This window comes from Phoca vitulina, unplaced genomic scaffold, assembly GCF_004348235.1.
Source record: "Phoca vitulina isolate PV1807 unplaced genomic scaffold, GSC_HSeal_1.0 scaffold27, whole genome shotgun sequence".
In the NCBI taxonomy this organism is placed as follows: domain Eukaryota; kingdom Metazoa; phylum Chordata; class Mammalia; order Carnivora; family Phocidae; genus Phoca; species Phoca vitulina.
In genome coordinates this window covers 17,093,378-17,117,352 of record NW_022589730.1, presented here as the reverse complement: position 1 = coordinate 17,117,352, position 23,975 = coordinate 17,093,378, and the positions used below count along the sequence as shown (strand labels likewise).

The 23,975-nt window shown below is 42.8% G+C and overlaps 1 protein-coding gene across 12 annotated transcripts in view; it reads left to right on the top strand.

Annotated features, from left to right (window-relative positions):
- NEDD4L (NEDD4 like E3 ubiquitin protein ligase) overlaps window positions 1-23,975 on the top strand; it is a 330,492-nt gene that overhangs the window by 143,908 nt on the left and 162,609 nt on the right. Inside the window, exon 1 of one of the 12 annotated variants that reach the window (XM_032422611.1) lies at window positions 14,490-15,172. The exons of the other annotated variants lie outside the window; for them this stretch is intronic. Coding sequence (XP_032278502.1) covers window positions 15,150-15,172 — 23 coding nt within the window. The 5' untranslated portion in view covers window positions 14,490-15,149. Of the gene's footprint in view, window positions 1-14,489; window positions 15,173-23,975 lie in introns of those variants that run through there. 12 annotated transcript variants of the gene reach the window in all.

Sequence of the window (23,975 nt, the reverse complement as noted above, 5' to 3'; positions counted from 1 at the left end):
CAGCCAGCCATGCCCACCTCCCAATAATGTTCTCAGGGTGCAGTCACACACGTGACCTTCTGCTCTGACATACGCACTGGTGTCTGACGTCTGGGTGTTGATCAGGATCTGCAGGTTAAATAGGATGTTCCTTAATAGGATGTTTGTGTAGGGTGGGACTGTGGTCCTTGCCCGAAAGCGGTGCAGGGAGCCCAAAGAGAAGGGATGTATTTCCTCACTGGTTTAGAGACCCTACCACCAAACGGTCCCTGCTATAATGGGCCTTCAATAATGACCTCTTACTTACTGGGATTCACTGGGGGAAACATTCAGGAACAAAGTAAAAACAGATGTAGAAAATGTTAATTTCTTGTGGTTTCAAAAAGGACTTAGGGTAGCAACCCAAGTAGAAGTATGTGCTTTAACCAACAGATAAGTTACTAGCACATTGGTTGTTTACACATGAGTCAGAGCTTCTAAAATGTGTTCCCATAAGTAGGTTGAGCCTCCTTCTCTGCCTGTTGTCATAGGGTCTAAAAACGGAAACCTGAGTCCAAACCTTTCCAGATCATAAAAATAATTCTGAATTAGTAGAGCATAAATGAATGTGATTTTATCTGAGTGTCATCTTCAGTTTCCCCAGGCCAGGTTGGGATCTTCTAAGTCTTCTAAAGTTCCCTGTAGTGAGGATTAAGAAAATAGTAGCAGCTTTGCTTCTGGCCTCAGACACTTATCTAATTAGGTCAGAGCCACTCACCCTGGGATGCACAGACCCTCTTTCTGTCCCTTCGGCATTGATTTTTAAGAGTTGCTGTCTGAAGCAATCACACAGACGAGGTTGCTTCTTATATGGTGCATTGTTGAATGTGGAAACGGAGTGGGTTCCCGATGATGAGTGCTTCTGACCACCTGGGAAGGTTTACAGCCACCTGTCCTGAAGATGTACCTCGAAGGCATCAGGCCACATTCTTGCATTGGTAAGTTCACCATCATGACCTAAGAGCCCATTTTTGTTGGTGCAGGATCTGTGGTGCCCTAGATTTGGATTTTTTAACCTAGATATGAATCCAGTCAGTTTTCCAAGTGTGACATGCAGAATGAAAACCTGACAGCGCAGTAAGATAGACTTTTGTTGAGACTTGGCCTGTACTAAGGAAATGGGGACAAGTCTTCCTCCTGTGCCTGCTGATTTATTAAGTCCCTGCTCTTAGCATGCCAACTAGTGGATTAGTTCCATTGCTTAATTGTATTGTGGCTCTTAAAATGTCATTTGAGGTGTTTTTCTTTCCTGTTCTTTATAAAAAAGAAAAGTCTAAATACTGTAGATCACCTAGAAAGGGGATATCCCCTAGAACAGGAAAGCTATCCTCATCATAAAAGCAGATGGAAAATGAAGGGATTTGAGTATGCATCATGAGAAATTAGAAAAAGAACAACTTAAAAAGGCGGGAAGGAGGAATGAAGAGATACCAATGGTAAAAGTTAAAATTAGTAAAGCAGGAAACAAACTTAGTATAAAGGATAAATAAATTCAGTAGCTAGTTATTTGAAGGGGCCAATAAAATAAACTCTCATCACCCTGAGGAAAAGGGAGAACAAACATAGGTAATAGGAGTGAGGAGAGATACCAGAGGGATTAATAGGCTTTGTAGGAAAACACTACAGGTCGCCCCCTGGCAACACACTTGAAAAACACAGGGATGATGTCTTAGATATAAATTACCAAAACTGATCCAAGAAGCATGGAAAACTTAAAAAAACCCAATTAGTATAGAAGAGATAAGAAATGGGATTGAAAAAGCCACCAGGCCTCCATGGGTTGCCAACTGAGTTTTATCTAACGTTTAAAAAAATAGAAAAGGTGTTATTTATACTATTTTGGGATGTAGCAAATATGAAAAGGTTTGTGGTTCATTTTATAAAACCAGCATAATTTTAATACCTGATATATTTTTAAAGAAGAAAAGTACAGACCAATATTATTTATGAAAGTAAATGGAAAAATTCAAATTAATTCATTAACAGACTCTTGAGGGCATCAAAAGCTAATGCACTGGGGCGCCTGGGTGGCTCAGATGGTTAAGCATCTGCCTTTGGCTCAGGTCATGATCCTGGGGTCCTGGGATCGAGCCCCGCATCGGGCTCCTGGCTCAGCGGGGAGCCTGCTTCTCCCTCTCCCACTCCCCCTGCTTGTGTTCCCTTTCTCACTGTGTCTCTCTGTCAAATGAATAAATTTAAAAAAGCTAATGCACTATAATCAATAGTTGATTGCAGTAAATAATCAGTTTAAATAAAATAGTTTATTCCTTTGGGGTAAATACCCAGTAGTGCAATTGCTGGATCGCAGGGTAGCTCTATTACCAGCTTTTTTTTTTTTTTTAAGATTTTATTTATTTATTTGACAGAGAGAGACACAGCGAGAGAGGGAACACAAGCAGGGGGAGTGGGAGAGGGAGAAGCAGGCTTCCCGCTGAGCAGGGAGCCCGACGCGGGGCTCGATTCCAGGACCCCGGGATCATGACCTGAGCCGAAGGCAGACACTTAACGACTGAGCCACCCAGGTGCCCCTCTGTTTTCAACTTTTTGAGGGACTTCCATACTGTTTTCCTGAGTGGATGTACCAGCTTGCATTCCCACCAACAGTATGAGATGGTTCCCCTTTCTCCACATCTTCACCAACATCTGTTGTTTCCTGACTTGTTAATTTTAGCCATTTTGACCAGTGTGAGGTGGTATCTCATTGTGGTTTTGATTTGTATTCCCCTGATGCCGAGTGATGTTGAGCACTTTTTCATGTGTCTGTTGGCCATTTGGATGTCTTCTTTGGAGAAATGTCTGTTCATGTCTTCCCATTTCTTGACTGGATTATTTGTTCTTTGGGTGTTGTTTGATAAGTTCTTTATAGAGTTTGGATACTGGCCATTTGTAAATACAATCTCCCATTCTGTCGGTTGTCTTTTGGTTTTGTTGACTGAAATTTCCTTTGCTGTGCAAAAGGTTTTTATCTTGATTAAGTCCCAATAGTTCATTTTTGCCCTTGCTTCCCTTGTCTTTGGAGAGCATCTAGCAAGAAGTTGCTGTGGCTGAGGCCACTGAGGTTGCTGCCCTTGTTCTCCTCTAGGATTTTGATGGACTCCTGCCTCACATTTAGGTCTTTCATCTATTTTGAGTCTATTTTTGTGTATGGTGTAAGGAAATGGTCCATTTTCATTCTTCTGCTTGTGGCTGTCCAATTTTCCCAACACCATTTGGTAAAGAGACTGTCTTTTTTTCCACTGGATGTTCTTTCCTGCTTTGTCGAAGATTAGTTGACCATAGAGTTGAGGGTCCATTTCTGGGTTCTCTTGTTCTGTTCCATTGATCTATGTGTGTCTGTTTTTGTGCCCGTACCATACTGTCTTGATGATTGCAGCTTTGTAATAGAGCCTGAAGTCCGGAATTGTGATGCCACCAGCTTTGGTTTTTTTTTCTTTCCCCCCAACATTCCTTTGGCTATTCAGGGTCTTTTCTGGTTCCATGCAAATTTTAGGATTGTTTGTTCCAGCTCTGTGAAACAAGTTGATGGTATTTTGATAGGGATTGCATTGAATGTGTAGATGGCTCTAGGTAGCATAGACATTTACACAATATTTGTTCTTCTACCCATGAGCATGGAAGGTTTTTCCATTTCTTTGTGTCTTCCTGTTTCTTTGAGTGTTCTATAGTTTTCTGAGTACAGATCCTTTCCCTCTTTGGTTAGGTTTATTCCTAGGTATCTTATGGTTTTTGGTGCGATTGAAAATGGGATCAATTCCTTAATTTCCCTTTCTTCTGCCTCATTGTTAGTGTATAGACTGCAGCTGACTTCTGTGCATTGATTTTATATCCTGCCGCTTTGCTGAATTCCTGTAAGAGTTGTAGCAATTTTGGGGTGGAGTGTTTTGGGTTTTCCACATAGAGTATCATGTCATCTGTGAAGAGTGAGAGTTTGACTTCTTCTTTGCCCAGTCTGATGCCTTTTGTTTCTTTTTGTTGTCTGATTGTTGATGCTAGGACTTGTAGTACTATGTTGAAACAGTGGTGAGAGTGGGCATACCTCTCGTGTTCCTGACCTTCGGGGAAAAGCTCTCTATTTTTCCCTGTTGAGAATGATACTCGCTGTGGACTTTTCATATATAGCTTTTATGATACTGAGGTATGTTCCCTCTTTACCTACCTGTGAAGAATTTTAATCTAAAAAGGATGCTATACTTTGTTAAATGCTTTTTCTGTATCTATTGAGAGGATCATATGTACTGATCCGAAGGGGCACCTGCACCTCAATGTTTATACCAGCAATGTCCACAATAGCCAAACTATGGAAAGAGCCCAGATGTCCATCAACAGATGAATGGATAAAGAAGATGTGGTATATATGTACAATGGAATAAAACTCAGCCATCAAAAAATGAAATCTTACCATTTGCAATGACATAGATGGAACTAGAGGGTATTACGCTAAGTGAAACAAGTCAGTCAGAGAAAGACAATTATCATATGATTTCATTCATATGTGGAATTTAAGAAACCAAACAGAGGAGCATAAGGGAAGGGAGGGAAAAATAAAACAAGACAAAATCAGAGAGGGAGACAAACCATAAGAGACTCTTAATCATAGGGAACAAACTGAGGGTTGCTGGAGGGGAAGAAGGGTGGAGGGATGGGGTAACTGGGTGATGGACATTAAGGAGGGCATGGGATATAATGAGCACTGGATATTATATAAGACTGATGAATCATTGAACTCCACCTCTGAAACTAATAATACACTATATGTTAATTAATGGAATTTAAATAAAAAAATAAAAGTTTATTCCAGTTATCAACTAGGGTGATTATTAGGAACTTTTATCACCATCATCCACTATTGTACCTCAACACAGTAAAGGAGAAAAGTTTAAGACTAACTCAAGAGAGGCTGAAAGCCATATTTGATCAAGAAGCCATTCCTAATATGACACAATCTAAAAAAGCAAAATAGGAATAAAAACAAATTACTTAAAAAGCAAAAGGGCTAGATACTACAGTATTAACCAAAATACCTCAATAACAAATGTTTCCTAAAAGGGCAAAACACCAAAACTATTTCAGTTGTAATTTAGAATTTTCAAATGGATGTCTGCTTTTACAATTATTTATCATTGTCTTAGAGGTTCTAATGAACGTAATAAGACAATGAAATATTTGTATTGTCTAGAAAATTTAAGAACCTCTAGTTTAAAAAATGTGTATGTATGTATATATATAAAATCAATAGGAAAAATTGTCAAGGTAGCTGGATAAAAAATAAATCTAGAAGTGATCATTTCTGTTTGGAAAATGAGCACCCAGAAATGGAGATCCAAGTATTCCTCTTCTCAATAGTAGCAGATGACCTAGGAAAACATTGAACAAGTATGGAACTTGTATCCTTTTTAGTGAAGATTTTGAAATAAAAACATGGGACACATAAAATTCATGCATTTATTGCAATGCCGCTTAGAATTTCCAATGCAGTGGATTTTTTCTTTTTGAACTGAATAAAACAATTCAGAAGTTTATGTAGCAGAATAAATGCATAATACTTGAGCTCAGACAAATGTAGAAAAAACCAGTGAGGGCAAACCTGGCTTACAAGTGATCACAATGTGCTGAGAAAGTCTTTGTGATCAAATCAATGTGGTTATTGACACAGGATAGCATAAGTAGTTCAGTGGAACAGAATAGAGAATCCAAGGCTAGGTTTCATTAAGTAGGAGAATGTAATATATAATAAGGTGAGTAGTTCAGTACTGTTGAGAAAGAATGCATTATTTAATGGGGGATAACTGTCATAACCATCTCTTTAAGGGGGAGGGTAGATGGATCTATATCTTACATTATAATCAGAAATAAATCCCAGGGGTGCCTGGGTAGCTCATTCGCTAGGCGTCTGAGGCTTGGGTCATGATCCCAGAGTCCTGGGACGGAGCCCTGCTCAACAGGAAGCCTCCTTCTCCCTCTCCCACTCCCTCTGCTTGTGTTCCCTCTCTCGTTACCTCTCTGTCAAATAAATAAATAAAATCTTAAAAAAAAAAAAAAAGAAATCCCAGAATCTTCAAAAACTTACAAGAAGTTCAAATTTATAAGAAAACGTAAGAAACCACTTGTATATTCTTGGGGGTAAGGAGAACTTCTTAAGCAAGGTTTGATGCCTGCAAGCTTGACACATTGGGGAGGGAGGGGTATTTATCATATGTATGACAGTAAAGGGGTTACTGTCTATAATATTAATAACTTACAAATTGGCAAGAAAAACATAACTCAAGGGAAAATGGAGAAAGGATATGCAATTCATACAAAGCAAATGCAGACAGCCGGCAAACCTATGAAAAAGATTTCACATTTGTTAAGGAAATGCAGATTAAAACAACGAGCCATTACTTTAAACCTATCAGACTGGTAAAAATAGAGGAGAGTAACACTTGCTAGCAAGAGGATGTGAATTACCATTCTTTCTTTGAAAAGCAGACTGGCAATGCATATTAAACTAAAAATTAATATACCTTTCTAAGCAGCCTTTCTCCTGGATATCTGTCTTCTAGAAATAAAAGTGTCTGTACACAAAGTCATATGTATAAGGATGTTTATTGTACCATCATAGCGGCAAAATGCTGAAAATAACAAATGCTCATTGCTTGAAACGTGGCTGACTTACGGGATATTTGTACCATGGCTCAGTATGCAGCCACTAAACAGAAAGAATTAGAGCTATATTACTGTTGGCTTTGGGCGGGGGTTGAGGGGGGTTCTGTGGGAAGTTGGTGCATGAGAAGTAGGGTTCAGAAAAGTGTATAATACCCAGTTGTGAAGCAAGGACTGGTTCTCCTTATATTTGCTGCAGTGCGGAAATGGGGGAGCATGGAGAAGCAGGTGAAAACTCTGGTTCTTTAAGTGAAGAGAGGGAAGTGGAGGTTGATTCGAATGGTGGGAGGGGTGGGGAGAGAAGGGATTTCCAAACCACCACCTCCGCCTCCTCTCCTGGCTCAAATGTAAAAACCCATCCATGGTTAAGTGTCTACCACATTCCAGATTTTTTCCTGTGGAGGAACCTGCAAAGCACTATGCTTTAAGTGAAAAATCCTGGTTGCCTTTTTTTTAGATCTTTCTCTTTTTCTTTCTCATGCCAGGCTGTACTTATTCTGGTGCCCTGGTGCCCTCTCGGACTTTATGAGAACATTACTGTACATATTTAAAATTATTCTTCCATTTCCAACACTGCATGGTCCCTCTACCTGCATGTGCCTCTCTGCCATAGTGCTGGTTTTTTCATGCTTGGTGATTCTTAGTTGTCTGCTGGCCTTTGTATTTGTGACTCCTATTTGCCTTTTCTCACCAAAGCAGCCTGTCCCTGGTATTTGTCAGGTTGAGGCCACGTGTGGGGCTTGGTGGCCTTGTAGGTGTGGCTATTGTATGTTCCTCCTGGCCATCTTCTACCTGGATTTCTAGTTGCAGGACCGCACAACTTCGCTGCTTTCCCCTGGTTGAGAAAGGTAGCACCGGGAAGAGCTAGAGGAAGGGAGGTATTCTGATTAATCATCCTGATTGTTGCCCCCGGGATCCCTCCAGCCTTTGTATCACCAGACTCTTGACTTTGTGGCACCTAGAGAACGCTTCCACCCATGCAGCGGCTCTCCTCTGCATACTGGGAGGTACTGGGAGGCTCTCATTTTGTTCTTCTCCCCATCCGACCCATCCCATTTCTGCAAGTGATGATAGTCTTTCCTACTTCCCTAGGACTTAAGGGATGTGATATTTAGTCTCAGTGGAAGAACAGTGGTAGAAATGTGTACTCAGGGGGCATCTGAATATAAACTTCTGTTATCTTCTCATCTGTGGAGCAGGTATAATAAATATAATAGTGCTTTTCTCCAAGGGGTACAGTGAAGAGCAAAGTAAACGATGCTCTTAAGGGCTTAGAACAGCGCCTGGCCTGTCATAGAGTAAGAGTTCCATGAAAGTTAGTTGCTGCTTTTTTCAAAAATGGATCCACGCCAGATAAACTAGATTGCAACATGCTTTTTCTCCCAGTTGATAAGTCAGGATGTCTTCTGACAACATGTTTTAAATGCTCTGTGGTGTTTGTGTCTATGCGTGGGTGTTTCTGTAGATAAATTCCTACAGTTGACTTCCTGAATGAAAGAACATCACGTATACCATGTTCATAGATACCAGGGACTTGCCCTTCCAAGTATTCACTAGTTTCCATGGGCACCAGTAGTTGATGAGACGCCAGGTTTTCCTATGCTCAGCATGACTCAATTTCATCCATCTTTTAGTCTTGGCCATTAGAAAGGTGGAAGTTTCTCATTTCTTGTCTTTAATCAGTGAGGTTGAATATCTCTTCATATGTTTGTTATTCTTTTAGTAAGTGCTAATTTGCATCCTTTGTCCATTTTCCTTTGGGTTGTTAATTTTTCATTGATTTGTAAGAGTTCTTGGAAATAGGGTTTGTCTCGTTTGATTTGTATATTTTGTATAGAAGCTTGTAATTTTAACATTGTGCTTTTAAATGTCTTTTCTGTGGTGTCTTGGAAAGCTAACAGCTACGTATAGCATTATATCTTTGTGTTAAAAATGAGGTTGCCCCCTGCAATTGTGAAAGCTATGCATACACATTTTTCTAAATCTGAAAAAAATATGAAAAATTAGAAGGAAAAAAAAGCTACCAGCAACAGAAAGAACATCACTCTTAATATTTCGGTGTTTTCCTTTTACTTGCCTTTGGTAGAGAATGTGTGTCCATGGACTAGATGTGTGCGGGGGGGTTGGCGGGGGGAGAGTTGAATTGAGGAAATTTTAGCTTGACAGCTGGCTGGCTGGTGGCCTCTGAGATGGGGATCAGGTGCAGAGGCAGAATCAGAAGCTAGTGTTAGTTCTCTTGGACCTCTAGGAGAAGAGAACTATGACGGTAAGAGAGAATGGAACTGAGGGCCAGGTCCCAGCTGGGTTAGGCCTGCGGGAGTCATTGGCATTTAGATGGTCTCTGCAGCCAAAGGGAGGGGACAGGAGCATGAAGGTTGAGGCACTTCTCCTATGTGAAAATGTGTTCAGGAACCTGAGTAAAACAGCCATTTCATAAATTAGGGAACTTTCTGCAAGCTGTCAGGTTACAAATGCTTGAGGATACCCACCATCCGGTGTTGGCTAGTGCCTTGAGCAGAATAGAGATTCACAGTATGATGTTATAAAGATTCAAGACAGCTTTCCCCTTCTCAATGAGACTCTTTTCTTTCAGATGTTTTGATAAAGTCACTCGTGACTTGATGGTATTAACCTGTAAAGCATGGAAATTACACATTGCCCTCTTTTGTAGCTTTGGAAGAAAAAACGAATCCAAGTTAGGAGGATTTAAGACCTTGTGAGGAAATTCAAGACTTTATGTCATAATCCCCACACCTTGCCTGTATTATGTAAAGATTTTTTTTTCCTGTGTCATGTCATCCTTGTTTTGTTCAATGTATTCCACCCCCTCCAAGTGTCCTAGTTTTTTTTTTCCCCCCCTACTGTAACTGATTTTGAACAAAACAGGGGAAACTTGGGTTTTTCTCCCCCTAGTATTTAGATTCTTCACTTGGTTACTCTTTTAAAATAAGTGATAATTTTTAGCAACTAAAATTGTTTTTCTGGTTATAAAAGAATTAGACATTGGGAAAGATAAATTATAAAACCTGTTGCCATTTTCTTTTCTTTTAGTTCTTTGGCCTTATATATATACACGTATATGGAAGTAATTTGGTTATTTAGAATAATGCTATAATATTGTTTGGAATGATGCTTTTTTTTTAAAAAAAAGGAATGATGCTTTTAAACCAATATTTTATGGTGAGCATTTTATGATAACTTGTAATACTGTTTTTAGAAAGATGATTTTTGAAGGCTGCAGAGCATGGGTAGATTCACAATGGCTTTTAAGGAAAAAAAACTCGATGATCTCAGTAATTGGCAAATTCTGCTAAGCTTAAAACCAAAAAAAAAAAAAAAAAAAACACTGAAAAGTCTTTGGAATCCTACTCTGAAGTTCAGATTTTGTGTTATTAACAGGATCTTGTTATGAATGAAATCAGCCTTCACACTTTTCTTTTGATTATATTAACTTAAAATTCACCTTTTGTATACTTCCTCTGCTTTCCATCAGAACATACTGATCCATTGTGACCCTTTGTGGTATTTTGTAAGATTCCACCTTATACCAGTCTCCCAAATGTAGTAAACGATACTGAGTAACCTTTTTAGTAATATGTCAGAATCGCTGGAAGCCATAAAAATACACATTTCATTGTAAGCAATGCAGAATTGCCCTGAATTTTAAACATTATTTTGAAATTTAAATTTGGAAAATAGGTCCCCAAGGGATGTAAGTGAGAATAGAATAAGAATAGAAGCAGTCTTTCCTATTGGCACACTTCTGGGAGGACGACGCGGCCCCCCCCCCATTCACAGGCTTCCTTTCTGTGGGGAATTCCAGGAAAGAATCCTTTCCACTCCCTTTGCTAACTGCATGTTGCCCGCACTGTGAAACTGAAGTATCCATCTCAAGACACCAATAACTTCCTGTTCATCAAATCCAGAGATGTATATTTTCTCAGCATGTTCCTCTTCAACCTTCTTGTAGCCCTTGACCCTTGACTCTCTTAGCTCCTGGCTCCCCTTCTTTCCTCTCTGACCACTCCTTTTGTTAGGTCTTCTCCGAGAGTCTAATTATTTCCTCATGATTTATTTATTTAAAAGATTTTATTTATTTATTTGACAGAGACACAGTGAAAGAGGGAACACAAGCAGGGGGAGTGGGGGAGGGAGAAGCAGGCTTCCTGCTGAGCAGGGAGCCCATGTGGGACTCCATCCCAGGACCCTGGGACCATGACCTGAGCTGAAGGCAGACGCTTAACAACCGAGTCACCCAGGTGCCCCTATTTTTTTTTTTTTTAAGCTTGGAAATCTGGTGTCTGCTGTTGCGTTAATGGAGATTAAAACTCAGAAGCTATAAAAATGTATACTTGCATATATGTAAAATTTAAAAACTGGACTATGTTCTATAGAGTTTTATAGCTTCTATTTCTTAACAGTCTATTTTTCCCATGTTTTAAAATACTCTTTGAGGATATGAACATACAGATATCTGTAATTTATTTTCTCTGCCATTGGTCATTTAAGGTTGTATATAGTTTCTTAGTTTTCATAAGGAATTTACTGGTCTGTATCACTTGACTAGATCCCTGATTATTTCCTTAGGAAAGATACCTTGGATTGGAACTATTAAGTCAAAGGGAGAGTGTCGTTAGCCTTCTAGATTGTCTGTAGGATCTTGATTTCCTTTTCAGCAATGCCCCCGTCTGAGGCTTTCCTTATCTTTACTCTGCTGCAGCTCATTCCTTGTTTCCAGTTTCCAGTAACCCTAGGTTGCCCTGCCCACTGCAAACCACAGTGGCCTTGAAAACCACAGCATATCTATGGCACCCTGTGTCCACACCCCTGTAGGGACCCCAGCTGCACTCATCCAGTCGGCTTCCGTACCTTCCTGGATCCTCCGACGTGCAGGGGGGGCCTGCAGTGTGACCCATGCTGGGGCCGCGCTGAGTTTATGGGACTGTCTTCCATCTGACTTTAGAGCTGCTCAGTGTGCTTGACTCAGCCCTGCTCCGATCCCATTTGCTCTCTAGCTCTTCCAGACTTTGGTATTCTTGACTCTCTTGAATCTGTAATTCTCTCACTCTCAGCCCATGGCCTGGTCTTCTACTTCTTTGGAAAAAACAAAGCAATGAATCACAAAAAAACAACCCTCAGAGGGAGAAATACTATATACTGTCCTTCCCTGTCCCTCATTCCTGCCCTGTCTACAACCGCATTTGTCCTTTCTTCTTCTATACCATCTCAGAAGTGGCTGCCCCCACCCCTTTTCCAGGGCCACCAACTCCTCCTCTCTGCACAAAGTCCTGTTCTTTTAACCCGGCGGTTCTCAACTTTGCCTCCCAGGGGACACTTAGCAGTGTCTGGAGAGATTTTTGGTTGTCACCCCTGGGGAGAGCTCTGTCTAGTGGGTGGAGACTAGGGATGCTGCTGAACATCCTACAATGCACAGAACAGTCCCCCCCAATGAAGAAGTACCTGACCCCCAAATGGAGCCCAAGTTGAAGAAGCCAGGGTTTTTGGGGCTTCCTCTCCGACCTTGGCCACACTCCATTAGTTATCCAGTGTCCATACCCTTGTCTCTCCCTGCATTATAGCTGCTCTGTAGAGCAGTGGATTTCCTTTCGGGAATATTGCAGAGATTCGATCATTTCAGGCTATCCTCAGTTAATAGCATAGTGGGGCAGGAATACTAACACTAGATTAGGACTGAACGTTTGGGTCAAACCTACATCAGATTGTGGTTGCGCTCCAGGTGCCTCTTTAGACAGAGGGACCGGAACTGAGACTTCTAACATTTCCTCCGTTGTTAACATCTCTTAATTCAGTGCTAAGATTGTTGTCAATGGGTTTCGTTGCATTTTCGTGGAGGTTGAGCCGAAGCTGATTTCTGTGGGTTGAGGAGAACGACGTGGATGGAGACCACTTGGTCTGTAAGTTTGACTGTAAATGGAAGTGGCCGAATTGGAGTTGGAGAGCGTCACTTGTAGACGTTTCTTTGTCCTTCGGCCAGAATAAGGCTTTCTATGCGTTATTCAAGGCAGAGCCTCAGTAGACAGGGAGGGAGTAAAAATACTATAATGAAGTGCTCGGCTGTGGGAGAATAGCTATTCATCAAAAATGTGAAATCTGTCTTCGTTTTTTATATTCATAGTTAGAATTAAGTGATTTTATCATTAGTGCATTAGCTTGCTAAGGCTACCATAACAAAGTACCACAGGTTGGGTGGCTTAAACAACAAATTTATTTTCTCACAGTTGAGGGAGCTAAAATGCTGAGAGCAAGGTGTCAGCTGGATTGATTTCTTCCAAAGTCCCTCTTCTTGGCTTGCAGATGGCCTATCCTGTCCCTGTCTCTTCACATGGTCTTCATACTGCTCCTGTCTGTGTCCATGTTTTCTCCTGTGAGAACACCAGTCATACTGGACTAAAAGCCCACCCTGAAGATACCCTGAAGATTTCACTGTGGCTCAGTTACTTTTTTGAAGACCCTCTCTCCAAACACAATCACATTCTGAGGAACTAAGGGTTAGAACTTCAACCTAAGCATTTGGGGTAGAGTAGGGATGGGGACACGATTCTCAGCCCATAACAGTTGGGTAACATTTGATGGGAAGGATAGATGCCTTTTTTCCCCCTACATTTATTTATTTGTTTTTAGTAATCTCTACACCCAGTGTGGGGCTCGAGCCCACGACCCCGAGATCAAGAGTCACACGTTCCTCCGACTGAGCCAGCCAGACACCCCAGTGCCTTTTATCTTTAATGGAACAGGCAAATTGCTAAATAACTTATTTAGCTGGTTTAGGTGTATTTTCTTATAGTATATTGTGGTTCTTATTTTTTTAACCTTCCAGCCAGTGTGTAAATGTGAACCAGCTTAATTTTGTGATTTTAGGTAGAGTCAGAGATGGAGTTGTTGCTCTTAAATGTGGTGTTTAGCACTTGTGTGTCCTCACCTGCTGAATACTAAAAGCTTTGGGTATTTCCCTTGTTGTTTCAAGATTTCTACTAAAAATGGCTGCAGCGGTCAGCCTGTCTGTGCAGGTGTATTTGGAGGCAGGGTTTCTAGAGGTAACCCGGGGCAGATGTCCTCCAGCAAGCCCTCAGTGATCCTCCCAGCCACGAGAGGTTGCCGACTCCCCTGGCGATCTGCCTCGTCCCAGCACCTCAGGGAATCCCGGCCTTTGAGCCCCTGTGGGAACTTGAAAGTCTAGTTTAGAGGTTCTCGGCTGACGGGCCTAGAGTAGTTCATGAGTGAGCGTGCCACCAAATTTGAGTTAATGTAGAAGGTTAGCTTTCTGCTGCAAGTGGGGACACTTCCTGTCTCAGCCACGCCTGCTGGGGTTGTAGACATGGGTTCCGACTTGGCTTTGGGCATGAGCAAAGGAGGTGGAGCTCAGTGCCAGTCACAAGCCAAAGAGCACACGTTTTGGTCCCCGGGAGTCCAGTGAAGGGTGGTCAGGTCTATAAACTGTACCCCTCCAGCGGCACACAGTGCTGAAGAAGTACCAAGGGGAGCTCCACCTGCCCTCACTCAGTGCCCTCAGTCTAGACCTAAGCACACCCAGCTGGTTAATCTGAAAATGGGTTTGCCCACCAGAGATGGTAGATTGGTTTATAGGGCGGTGCTCTCTCTCCGGTGACACCAAATCCGTCCCCCCGCCCTGTCAGTTCTGTACGGTGTTGTCGTTTCCATCATAGTTACCTTTGCTCTGGCCTCTTGCCCCTTCAAGACTCAGCTTTTGGGGCGCATGGCTGGCTCAGTTCGTGGAACGTGTGACTCTTGACCCCAGGGTTGTGAGTTCGAGCCCCACATTGAGTATAGAGATTAGTTAAAAATAAAAAAATCTTAAAAAAAAAAAAGACGACTTTCAGCTTTTTGAGGTCGTCCAGCAGGTGTGTCCGGTGTGTGGGGGCCTCATGCAAGGGAACTGGAGAGAAGCTGAGTTCCTTGTGAAGGTGAAGGCCAGACCTCTACGGCCTGTCTTCCCAGAAAACTGGGGCGCAGCTTTAAATGAACAAAACCGCGCAGCCCCATTTAGTTATGACCAGCACCATGTGCTGTCCGGTTATCGCCCGTCCTGTTCGGTAAACCGGGACTTGGTCGTCCTCCTCCCCAGTGAGAAGCGCCACTTGGTAACCTAACGTTAGGGCACCGGGCGGTGGAAGCTAATTGCTGAGCTGGGCGGAGTTCCCTAAGCCTTACGGTAGGGGTGGAGCTTGAGTCAACTCCTTCTCCACCAACAAGCACTTCTCTCTAGCTGTCATTGAAGTGACTCATCCATATAAGTAGCACGCTCCCCGCGTTCCTCCTCAGTTGTGCGGAGGCTTCCTGGTGGTCCCCGAGTGCCGGCAGAGGTGTGTGCGGGCAGCATTTCCACACCAGGAAGGAAGAAGACCAGGCCAGGAGCCCCAGGGTCGTCCAGGTAGATTAGATTGCCAGCCGTGTGGCTGCACACACAGCCCCACCAGACGTTTCCCGGCAGGACAGATGGCTTGTTTTTCATGAGCCTTGAGGACAATTATAGGTAAGAACAAAGACGCCACTGTATGTTTGTTATATGAATGCATAACATCTCTTGGCACGGAGTTTGATTTTGGTGTAGGGCTGTTTGGATGTCAGCGGCATTTTTTTCTAGCACATACCAAGATTTTCTGTGATAAATCACTTTTCAGTGTTCAGGGTTAGCTGTGGTTGATCACTTTTACCCTTGCTTTGTATGGATGGGATGGTAGGGAAAGAATGAAACTTGGAAAGAGTTGTGATCTGAATTCTCCTGATTTCTATCCTTCTGCTTTCTTACCTCTGTCTTGATTAGAAAAACATACGCTTTTTATTCTCAAAACGAAAGCACGATGGATACCTTTGTTTTCTTTGTGAAAATAATGGAAAATGTAGACCACTTCGGTTAGAAGTCAGTGGTTTAGGAAGAAACAATTGTTTTTCTTCCTGTTCTGTTGTGGGTCTCTGAGTACTTCTGACTTAGAAATCTCACTGGAGGAGAGGGAGACACGAGCTCTGTTTGGCTTCAAATGAAAATAACATCTTAGGTTGGAAATGGTTGGCTTGGAGAGTTATTTATGGCTTATATCTGAATTGTTAGTTGGTGGTGAGAAATCTTTCTTCCCCTTAGTATTGGCTTTCATAACTTGTTCTGGATGCATTTATTGTCATTGTTACTACGATTGGTTTGAGAGAACAAAAATTAAAGCCCGTATTCAACTGAGTTTTTCCTTGAGGTTTTGCTGTCATTTTCCCACCCTTACTACTCATACGTACAAGTAGACTTTATGATTAACATGTGATTTTTCTGTTTCTTTACTGTCTCATTTGATGGTGATTCATAAACTGTTAGTTAACTAGTTAGTGTGTGTCGGTGAGTGTTGCCAAAGCCTGAAATAAATTGGAGTGCAGGCCACACCTTTATATTAATGAGCCAGGTTACTTTCAAACAAGTATTCCTAATGTTAAATGTTAAGATTGATGGAATTTTAAGATAGTAAATAAAAATGTATCGACCATGTGAGATGGCAAAGCCTATAGTCAAATCTGAGTCATTCTTTAATAAAATACTTTCCACATGGAGCAGCAGGTTGTCCACAGGTGTTTGAGTTAGATTGTGCCAATCAGACAAACAAAAACAAGCAGCCAAACAGTAAGAGAAAAGGGAATTTAAAGAACCTGTGTGGTTTTGTACCCCCTCCTTTAAGTGTTTGTGGGGAGGGCAAGGTGAACTTTAATTCCCATAGGAATCTGAGTAAGCTGGTGAAATCAAGAGGTGAGGGGGAAGAAATCCTTTCTATTAGGAGAAAAGAAAGGGGAATGAGTCTTACAGATGTTATCGATTTTTTAAATTAAGGTGGGTTTTTTTTGGAGTCCTATCTTGCAACTGAAATGTTGATTTAAAATAGCATGTTTAGGACATTCTTTTGTTGGCATGGAATATAATACATAAAATGAAGGCAGGAGTGAAATGATAGGAATTTGCCATTGGAGGAATATAAACATTTCATCCTAAAGTGGTTTGTTTGGGTGGGTGTGGTGATCGTGGGGAGCCCTGTATACTGATTGACGTCTTAGAGGTGGTTGATAACACAGAGGCTTTTGTGATCATGATAGTTGTGTTGGGAGAGCAGGGTTGTTTTAACTTTTTTTCTTGAATTTCATTCCAGGCAGTGTTTCTGCTATCGTCTGTACCGTTTAGGGCTTTTCCAAATCCATTTTCAGGTGAAGGCATTTACATGTCATCGCCTTCACCTTAGCAGAAATCTTTTTCCTCCTTGTGATTTCCCTCCTTGTGCATTTTGGGTTAGCTAGCAGTGATTTAATGTGCCAGCAATGTAAAGGATGTCCCACTCTATAGGTCAGCCCAAAGCAAGCCAGCTCATCTCTCACCTTGGATCCCAAAGGCTTCTGAGGTCATTCACATTCATGGTGAAGACAGCAACACATGTTCTCAAGTGTTTTCAGAATCACCCTCAACTATGTTCTCAGTGGCTCAGAATTCCAAAGGGAGTCACTTGGCACGCCTTCACCTACTGTAAATATTTGTGCTCCTTGGGTGCTTGGCCTGTTTTTCTTGGGAGCACAGGTAAATAGGAGCACAGGTAAACAGTTCCCCATGTGATCCTGCGCACTGGCCGGGACTTGTGGGTCAGTCTTGAGTTGAGACTGCCCCTCTTGAAATCAAAGAGGACTTTGTTTCTGAATCCTTTAAAGGCCCGAGGTTCTAGATCTTTTAGAAAATTCCTCCTGCCCTGCTGTTGTTGCCAAAACTAGATCAGCCCAAATAATCATGAGATCTTTTCAGGTAACCATGAGCTGTACTTTCAGCTGTGACGGATGAGCTGTTATTCATGTTAGAGGCAGTTACGGGAAGAAAAGTAAAAATTCCATCTCCTAAGAGGACACTTAACTGTGATGAGCACTGAAGAATGTATAGAATTGTTGAATCATTATATCGTACACCTGAAACTAATATAAAACACTTAATTATACTGTAATTAAAAAAGTTGAAAGAGGGGCGCCTGGGTGGCTCAGTCATTAAGCGTCTGCCTTTGGCTCAGGTCACGATCCCAGGGTCCTGGGATCGAGCCCCGCATCGGGCTCCGTACTCCGCGGGGAGCCTGCTTCTCTCTCTCCCCCACTTCCCCTGCTTGTGTTCCCTCTCTCACTGTGTCTGTCAAATAAATAAATAAAAATCTTAAAAAAAAAAAGTTGAAAGAAAATTCCAGCACCTGATTGACATCATCCCTGAAAACAAAGGATTGATTTTTCATCTAGAGCATGGAAGACTCAATGGAAATGTTTGGAACGGCACATGAGACCTGTGACATAGCATCACACCCCAGAGGCAGTTAACAGTGTCACTTCACACTAAGTGGAAACACAGATGACAGGTCCAAGTTGGGTAGACGGATCTTTGTCGAAGCACATAGAAGAGCACCAGTTGCAATGATTTCGGTTGTCCTGCCCATCTCACTATTACTCATCGGGCTTGCAGCAGGCAGGGATCACGTGGAATTATAAACCACCGCTGACTCAGGTCAGTGCCTGGAAACCCGGTCACTGCGTGAGGGCGTTTGGTCATAGAATTTGGAGCAGAGGCTGTGCAGAGTCCTGGGGCTGTGATCTTCAGGAGCATTTGCCAGTTGCAGGGATTTGAACCTTCCGCTCAATTAACCAAGGTCGGGGAATTTATTTTGGCCAAGATCTGCTGGGCTGAGTAGATAAACGAGACTCAGTGAGGTCTCTGGCTTCATCAAAGGGAATGGTGTGGTGGCTTCAATGTACTTTAATATATTCCTCCTTCTCCCCTGTTGCCCTTTCGTGTTGAGGTTTATACCTGTGTTCATCGGCGAGCAGTGTATCCGAAAGAAGGGTGCTCTCTTTGGACACTGTCCATCTGGTGTTCTATTTGTGTGACTGTTTTAACTCCTTGACCAGGCTGTTTAAGACAGGTGTAATGTCTTGTTCATTACTTTACAATGATTCCTCTCATTTTTCAGCCTGTCAGTTACCAAATATTAAGTATCTTTGTGCTAGACACTAAGGGGTACCTCTTTTTTCCTACATTGGCAGTTTTTGCTGAGCTACAATTCTTTCAAGGTTGATTCCCCCCCTTGTTTTTACCTGATTAAAAAAACAAACTTTCACAGCTGTTAAGAACTGGGCTGAGTGAAGATGCCCATCAAAGATAATTAAGACTTAATTGATTTGTAAGATTAATGAGACCAGGAAAACATGTCCCCTAATTATGTTAGCTGGTTTAAAAACATTTTTCTTTTCAGTTCTTTGTTCACAGATGGGAAGCCACATACCAAAGGTAGAATAGTTTTCTTCCCGTGTGTGCCAGTGGAACTCTGTTTCGGGGGGTGGGGTGGGGAAGAACTTGATGGCTAGAAAGGTTATGTAAAGCAGGGAGGTGTGTCAGAGAGAGGGGGGACCCAGAAGAGGCTCTGTCACCTCTGTGAAACTCCAGCTCCCGCGAGATATGCATCACCCTGCTACTGAAGGGATATTGCTGTTTATATTCAACTTTAGCTTGAATATAAGGCGGGAGGTTTGGTGACAAAGCCAGCATCTTGGTTTAGCAATAACCCATTGCGGGGTAAGAGCCACAGACTTAGCAGTGGGGTTCCTCCGTGCAGTTGTAAGCAGTGCAGACCCTTACCCCTCTCTGGGCTGGAGCCTCCAGCCTCCTCCTCTACCCCCAGCAGCAGGTCCTGGCCTAATCCTAGGTGTTAACTGCGTCATAATTAACCACCCTTTTGTTGTGCTTGGGCACATCCTATATTTGGCTCTGCTTTTTTTTTTTTTTTAAGGGAGGGGAGATGTGTGGGCAGGGAACAAAATGAAAAGCGATTTTTGAGCTCCCATACTGAGCATGCGCCAGTTAGAGCCCGAATGGCCTCCCAGCCTTGAGGTGGAACTTACTCAGTTATTCAACAAATACGGCCTCAGGGGCCATTCAGGTTGTGGGTGCTGGGCAGGCTGCACAGCCTCATGTGGTCACCTGCCCCTTCCACCCCCCTCCGGGAGCTGCATCCTGGTGGGGGGAGACCAGTAGCCAAGTGAACAGGTACTGTAATTGAAGGCAGTGTGAGGGTATCTAAAGAAATGAAATCAGGAGGAGGGTCTAACAATTGTACAGGTAGGTGAGCTTTTTTTCCTTCTGCATGGGAGCTCCTGACACTTTCCAGTATGGTTGGTTTCGGTTAGTATGGAAATTGTGGCCAGCACTAGGGTAATGGTTGCTTTTAAATATCCTATAAAACATCCTTTGCATAGAAAGCTCTACATTATGGTGCCTAAAAGGGTAAGTGGTCATTGATCTTAGAGCAAAAGGAGAAGGTATTTCCTGGAAAAAAAATTTGCACCCATCAAACATTTTTAAGTGTCATTTAGTCTGATTGGAAATGAGGGGCATCCACATCAATGGAGTAGCATAAAAGTGATTCCTATAATAGGTGTGGTGGCCTAGGTACACGGGCAGAGGGTTGAACTTGGAGCTGCACCATTGACATGACACAAGGTTTGTCCTTTGCCAAATGGAGTTGTTAGGGTTCTGTGACCTCCAATAATTGTCTTTTTTTCTCAAGTCAAGATTTATTATAGCAACCTATGGAACCAACCCTCGTAAACTGTTACTGTCTTAAAACTTGAGGCTAACTGTTGAGAGGGAGGGGGAAAGTGAAAACATGCCGAGCAGTACATTTAGGAGGTATGAACTTCCTAACCCAGCATCGCCGAGACATTCTGAGGTTTTCAGGTCCCTAGGCTCTGAGTTCCTGTGCCGTGCTTGCGAGCAGGGTCCCTTGGGACCTACTGTGGTCTTCTCACTGCTAAGGACGACAGCAGCTCACGAAGTGCTAAGGGAAAGGGTCTGGGAGCCTGGCCACCGTTGGATGAGATTCACTGATGATTTCCAGTTGCAAGTAGCACAACTGGAAAGCAGCCCCAGGTGTGTCTTACTCCTGACTGAGCTCACGCCCTTAATTGCGTGGCTGTGTTACCCTAAGTCAAGTAAATTGAGGCAACCAGGAGAGAACAACATCCTGTCTTTGTCAAATGCACAACTGTTCTATTTCTGTGAGGGTCTCCCTCTCACCTCCCGTGAATGCGTTCTCATTTCCTTCAAGTTGCTGTTCAAAATCACTGTTTCGCAAAGGCCCCCAGCATCAGCCCTTTGTCTCAAGTGTTAGCTTCTAACACGCTGTTCTTTACGAATTTATTCTGTGTTTACCAACGATCTCCACTTGCTGGAGTGTAAATTCCACAGAGCGAGGGAGCCTTAAGTGTTTCTTTCCCGGGCGTACCTCAGGTGCCTAGACCAGTGCTGGAGATGTAGTAGGTGGTCAATGAAGATTTCTTGAAGGAAGGAAGGGGAGGGTCTGTGAAGGGAGCCTCCCCTGGGCTTTCCTGCTCCTGACTTTGGTCTCCTGGAGGCTGTGGTTTCTTCTGAATTGTCGATGTATTGAGGTGACTTGTTGATAGGACACCTTACCCCAGCTTTATGCATTAGGATAATGGCGTTGGCTGGATGGTTGTCACCACTTTGAGATGAAAGTCTAACGGAGACTTTCTTACATGCTTTTTCTAAGGGTCAGAGTGTAGCCTCCTGGCGTCTGTTACACAGAGAGGTCTATGCACAGGGGAATAGCTCTCCGAAGCTCCTTGCAGCTATTCATTGACATAGCAAATGTTTTACCCATTGTGGGTTTTTCCTATCTAATTGCCACTCTGGTTTTCAGCAATCAGCATGCTGCAGTTACTGCTCCACTGTGGTTTTACTTTGCCTTAATCCTTTATTAATTGCCTCTTGTTCAAAGTCCCTAAGAGCAGATTATCCTTCACTTTCGGCTTCTGCTCCATTACTATTGCATTTCTTTGTTTTCAGTCATGACTTGAGAAAAATAACCAAGAAATCACAAATGAGGCTGTTTTGTTTCCATCCAGTTTACTCCTTTTTTTAGCAGTATTTTATTTTAAAATAAACCTCACATGTTCCACGATACAGTCCGTGATATTCCAGGATCTGGCTACGAGATAGCTTGAGATTTATCCCAACCACCTTATCCCCAGGGCCCCATATGCCTAGCTTGCTCTCCGGCCATCATGATACCCTGTAAAGCAGTGACTTACTGCAGACCTACTGTGTGACTGGAATGTCATATACACAAGTGACCAAGGCATGGATGCTTGTTCAAAAGGATTTTCCGGACCAGTAGCAACAACGGGCGCATAAGTAAATGATTGCTATCCTGGTTGGCTTCTACCAACAGGAGTGGGGGTTTGGGGTTAGGCGGTGTTCTCAGAGACCGTTGATGAGCTAGCTGGTCTTTAAGGTTGAGTGAGGGTCATATGCACACAAGGTGGGCGCAGGACATTTCCAGCAGAGGGAAAACATGATTTGTTTGGAGAATGAAAAATCATCCCCCTTGGCTACATGTGTAAGGCACAGGGGGATGGCATTGCAGAGGCAGACCGTGTATTCTCCGGACTTTGTCTCGTACGTTACAAAGAACCAATTCACAGTGGGCGATGGCTACGTGTTGGGCTTGGGCAGTTGGGTTACTATTTGGCTGCATCAACAAGATGTGGGGTAGAGGAGGCTGGGGCTTGTAGTGAATTTCATCCTCGAGGTGTTTAATCACTGAGATTGGATGGGCAGGAGATTCCTTCATTTGTTTGCCTAGCGCTCAAGCCTTAGGTCCTCAGAATTACAGACTGCAGAACATAGAGTATAAATCTAATTAGGTAATAATTGGTATTTGGCTAGAATACATAGTTATCCCCACGCATACCATTTCTCAAATTTAGACTGCATGTGTCTGGGCAGGGTTTTGTGTTCACTTACAAGGAGTCATGCTGTTACCTGAACGTTAATTGCCGAGGTCTCAAACTGCTTGTTAAGTATGGTTACTGAATATTATTTCTGCAGAATGGGGAAGTGCATATGCAGGTTCACCTTGCTAGGGGTAATGTAACATACCTTATCCCCTAGTGACCCGGTGAAGGGAGAGATTGTGTCTCCTTTTGTGGTGACACCTGCTACATCTTCACGTGGCATATAGTATATTTTGTTATGATCACTGTTCAATGGTATCTCCATCCACACCGGCCGCATAAGAATTTGAGGTTAATAAACTTGAGAAATTCAGGTTTTTGGTACCTCACGCAAGACCGTGTTTGCAAGTGTGTAACCCTAGGAAGAAGTTACCCTGTCATAATGATGGGTAGGAAGTCAGGCAACCAAGAAATATTTATTTTGAGAGGTTTGGTGGAAAATGCAGACTAGCCTAAAACGTAGACAGTGGCCTTAAGTGTCTTGCAAATAGTTTAAGAGAACTAAGATTTACACACTTGAGAAAGGGCAGATAATATAGAAAGGCCATGTGATTCGGTGGCAAAGGAGTGGTCTGAAAGGTCACAACTGTAGGAGGGTAGAGCATGGGGAAGCTGGTTAGTATAGGGTGCTTTGTTCTGGGAAGAAGAGGGGGGTTGGTGCTGGCTACCTGGATTTCCCTTGGAATGAGGGGAGAAAACCTAGTCACCTATACGCAAGCATGCGCCCAGGGCAAGTGGGCTGAAGACTTGGAAGATAGGGGATTGGCATATTTGGGGAATCAGACAGATGTGGATGTTGGCGACAAGTGGTTTAATTAGATTCTGCACTTACTGCCTAATAGCAATTCTTAAGCATCGGGTACAAGTAAAACAAGGATCCATGTCCTGTTTCAGTGTAATAGAGGTCTGACCACCATAGTTTTTATGGGAAAGGTGCATTTTATTCTGGATAAATTCTCTTAATCTATTGTGTGTGCTCTCACCCCATGATTATCTAACACTTCTTCAGGGTCACAGGGACAAGGAGAAACACATATATCTATACCACAGAGTCATCTAGTGGCTAAACCTTCACGCTCAAACACCCTCTACGACGTGAGGGTGATGTGGGTAGGACCAATCCCTATTAGCAATTCTAGAACCCACCCTAGGCTCTCTTTGGGAGTCCTTCAATATCCAGTCTCATCTAGCACAGTAACTTCAGGGAGGATTTTTTTTTTTTTTTTTTTTTTAAGTTTTATTTATTTATTTGACAGAGAGAGCTAAAGTAGGCAGAGCAGTAGATAGAGGGAGATGGAGAAGCAGGCTCCCCACTGAGCAGGGAGCCCGATGCGGGGCTCGATCCCAGGACCCTGGGATCATGACCTGAGCTGAAGGCAGAGGCTTAACCAACTGAGCCACCCAGGCGCCCCTTCAGGGAGGATTTTAAAATATCTGAACAAAAGGGGGAAATCTCCCATGTGCATCTAGCTTTGGAGATA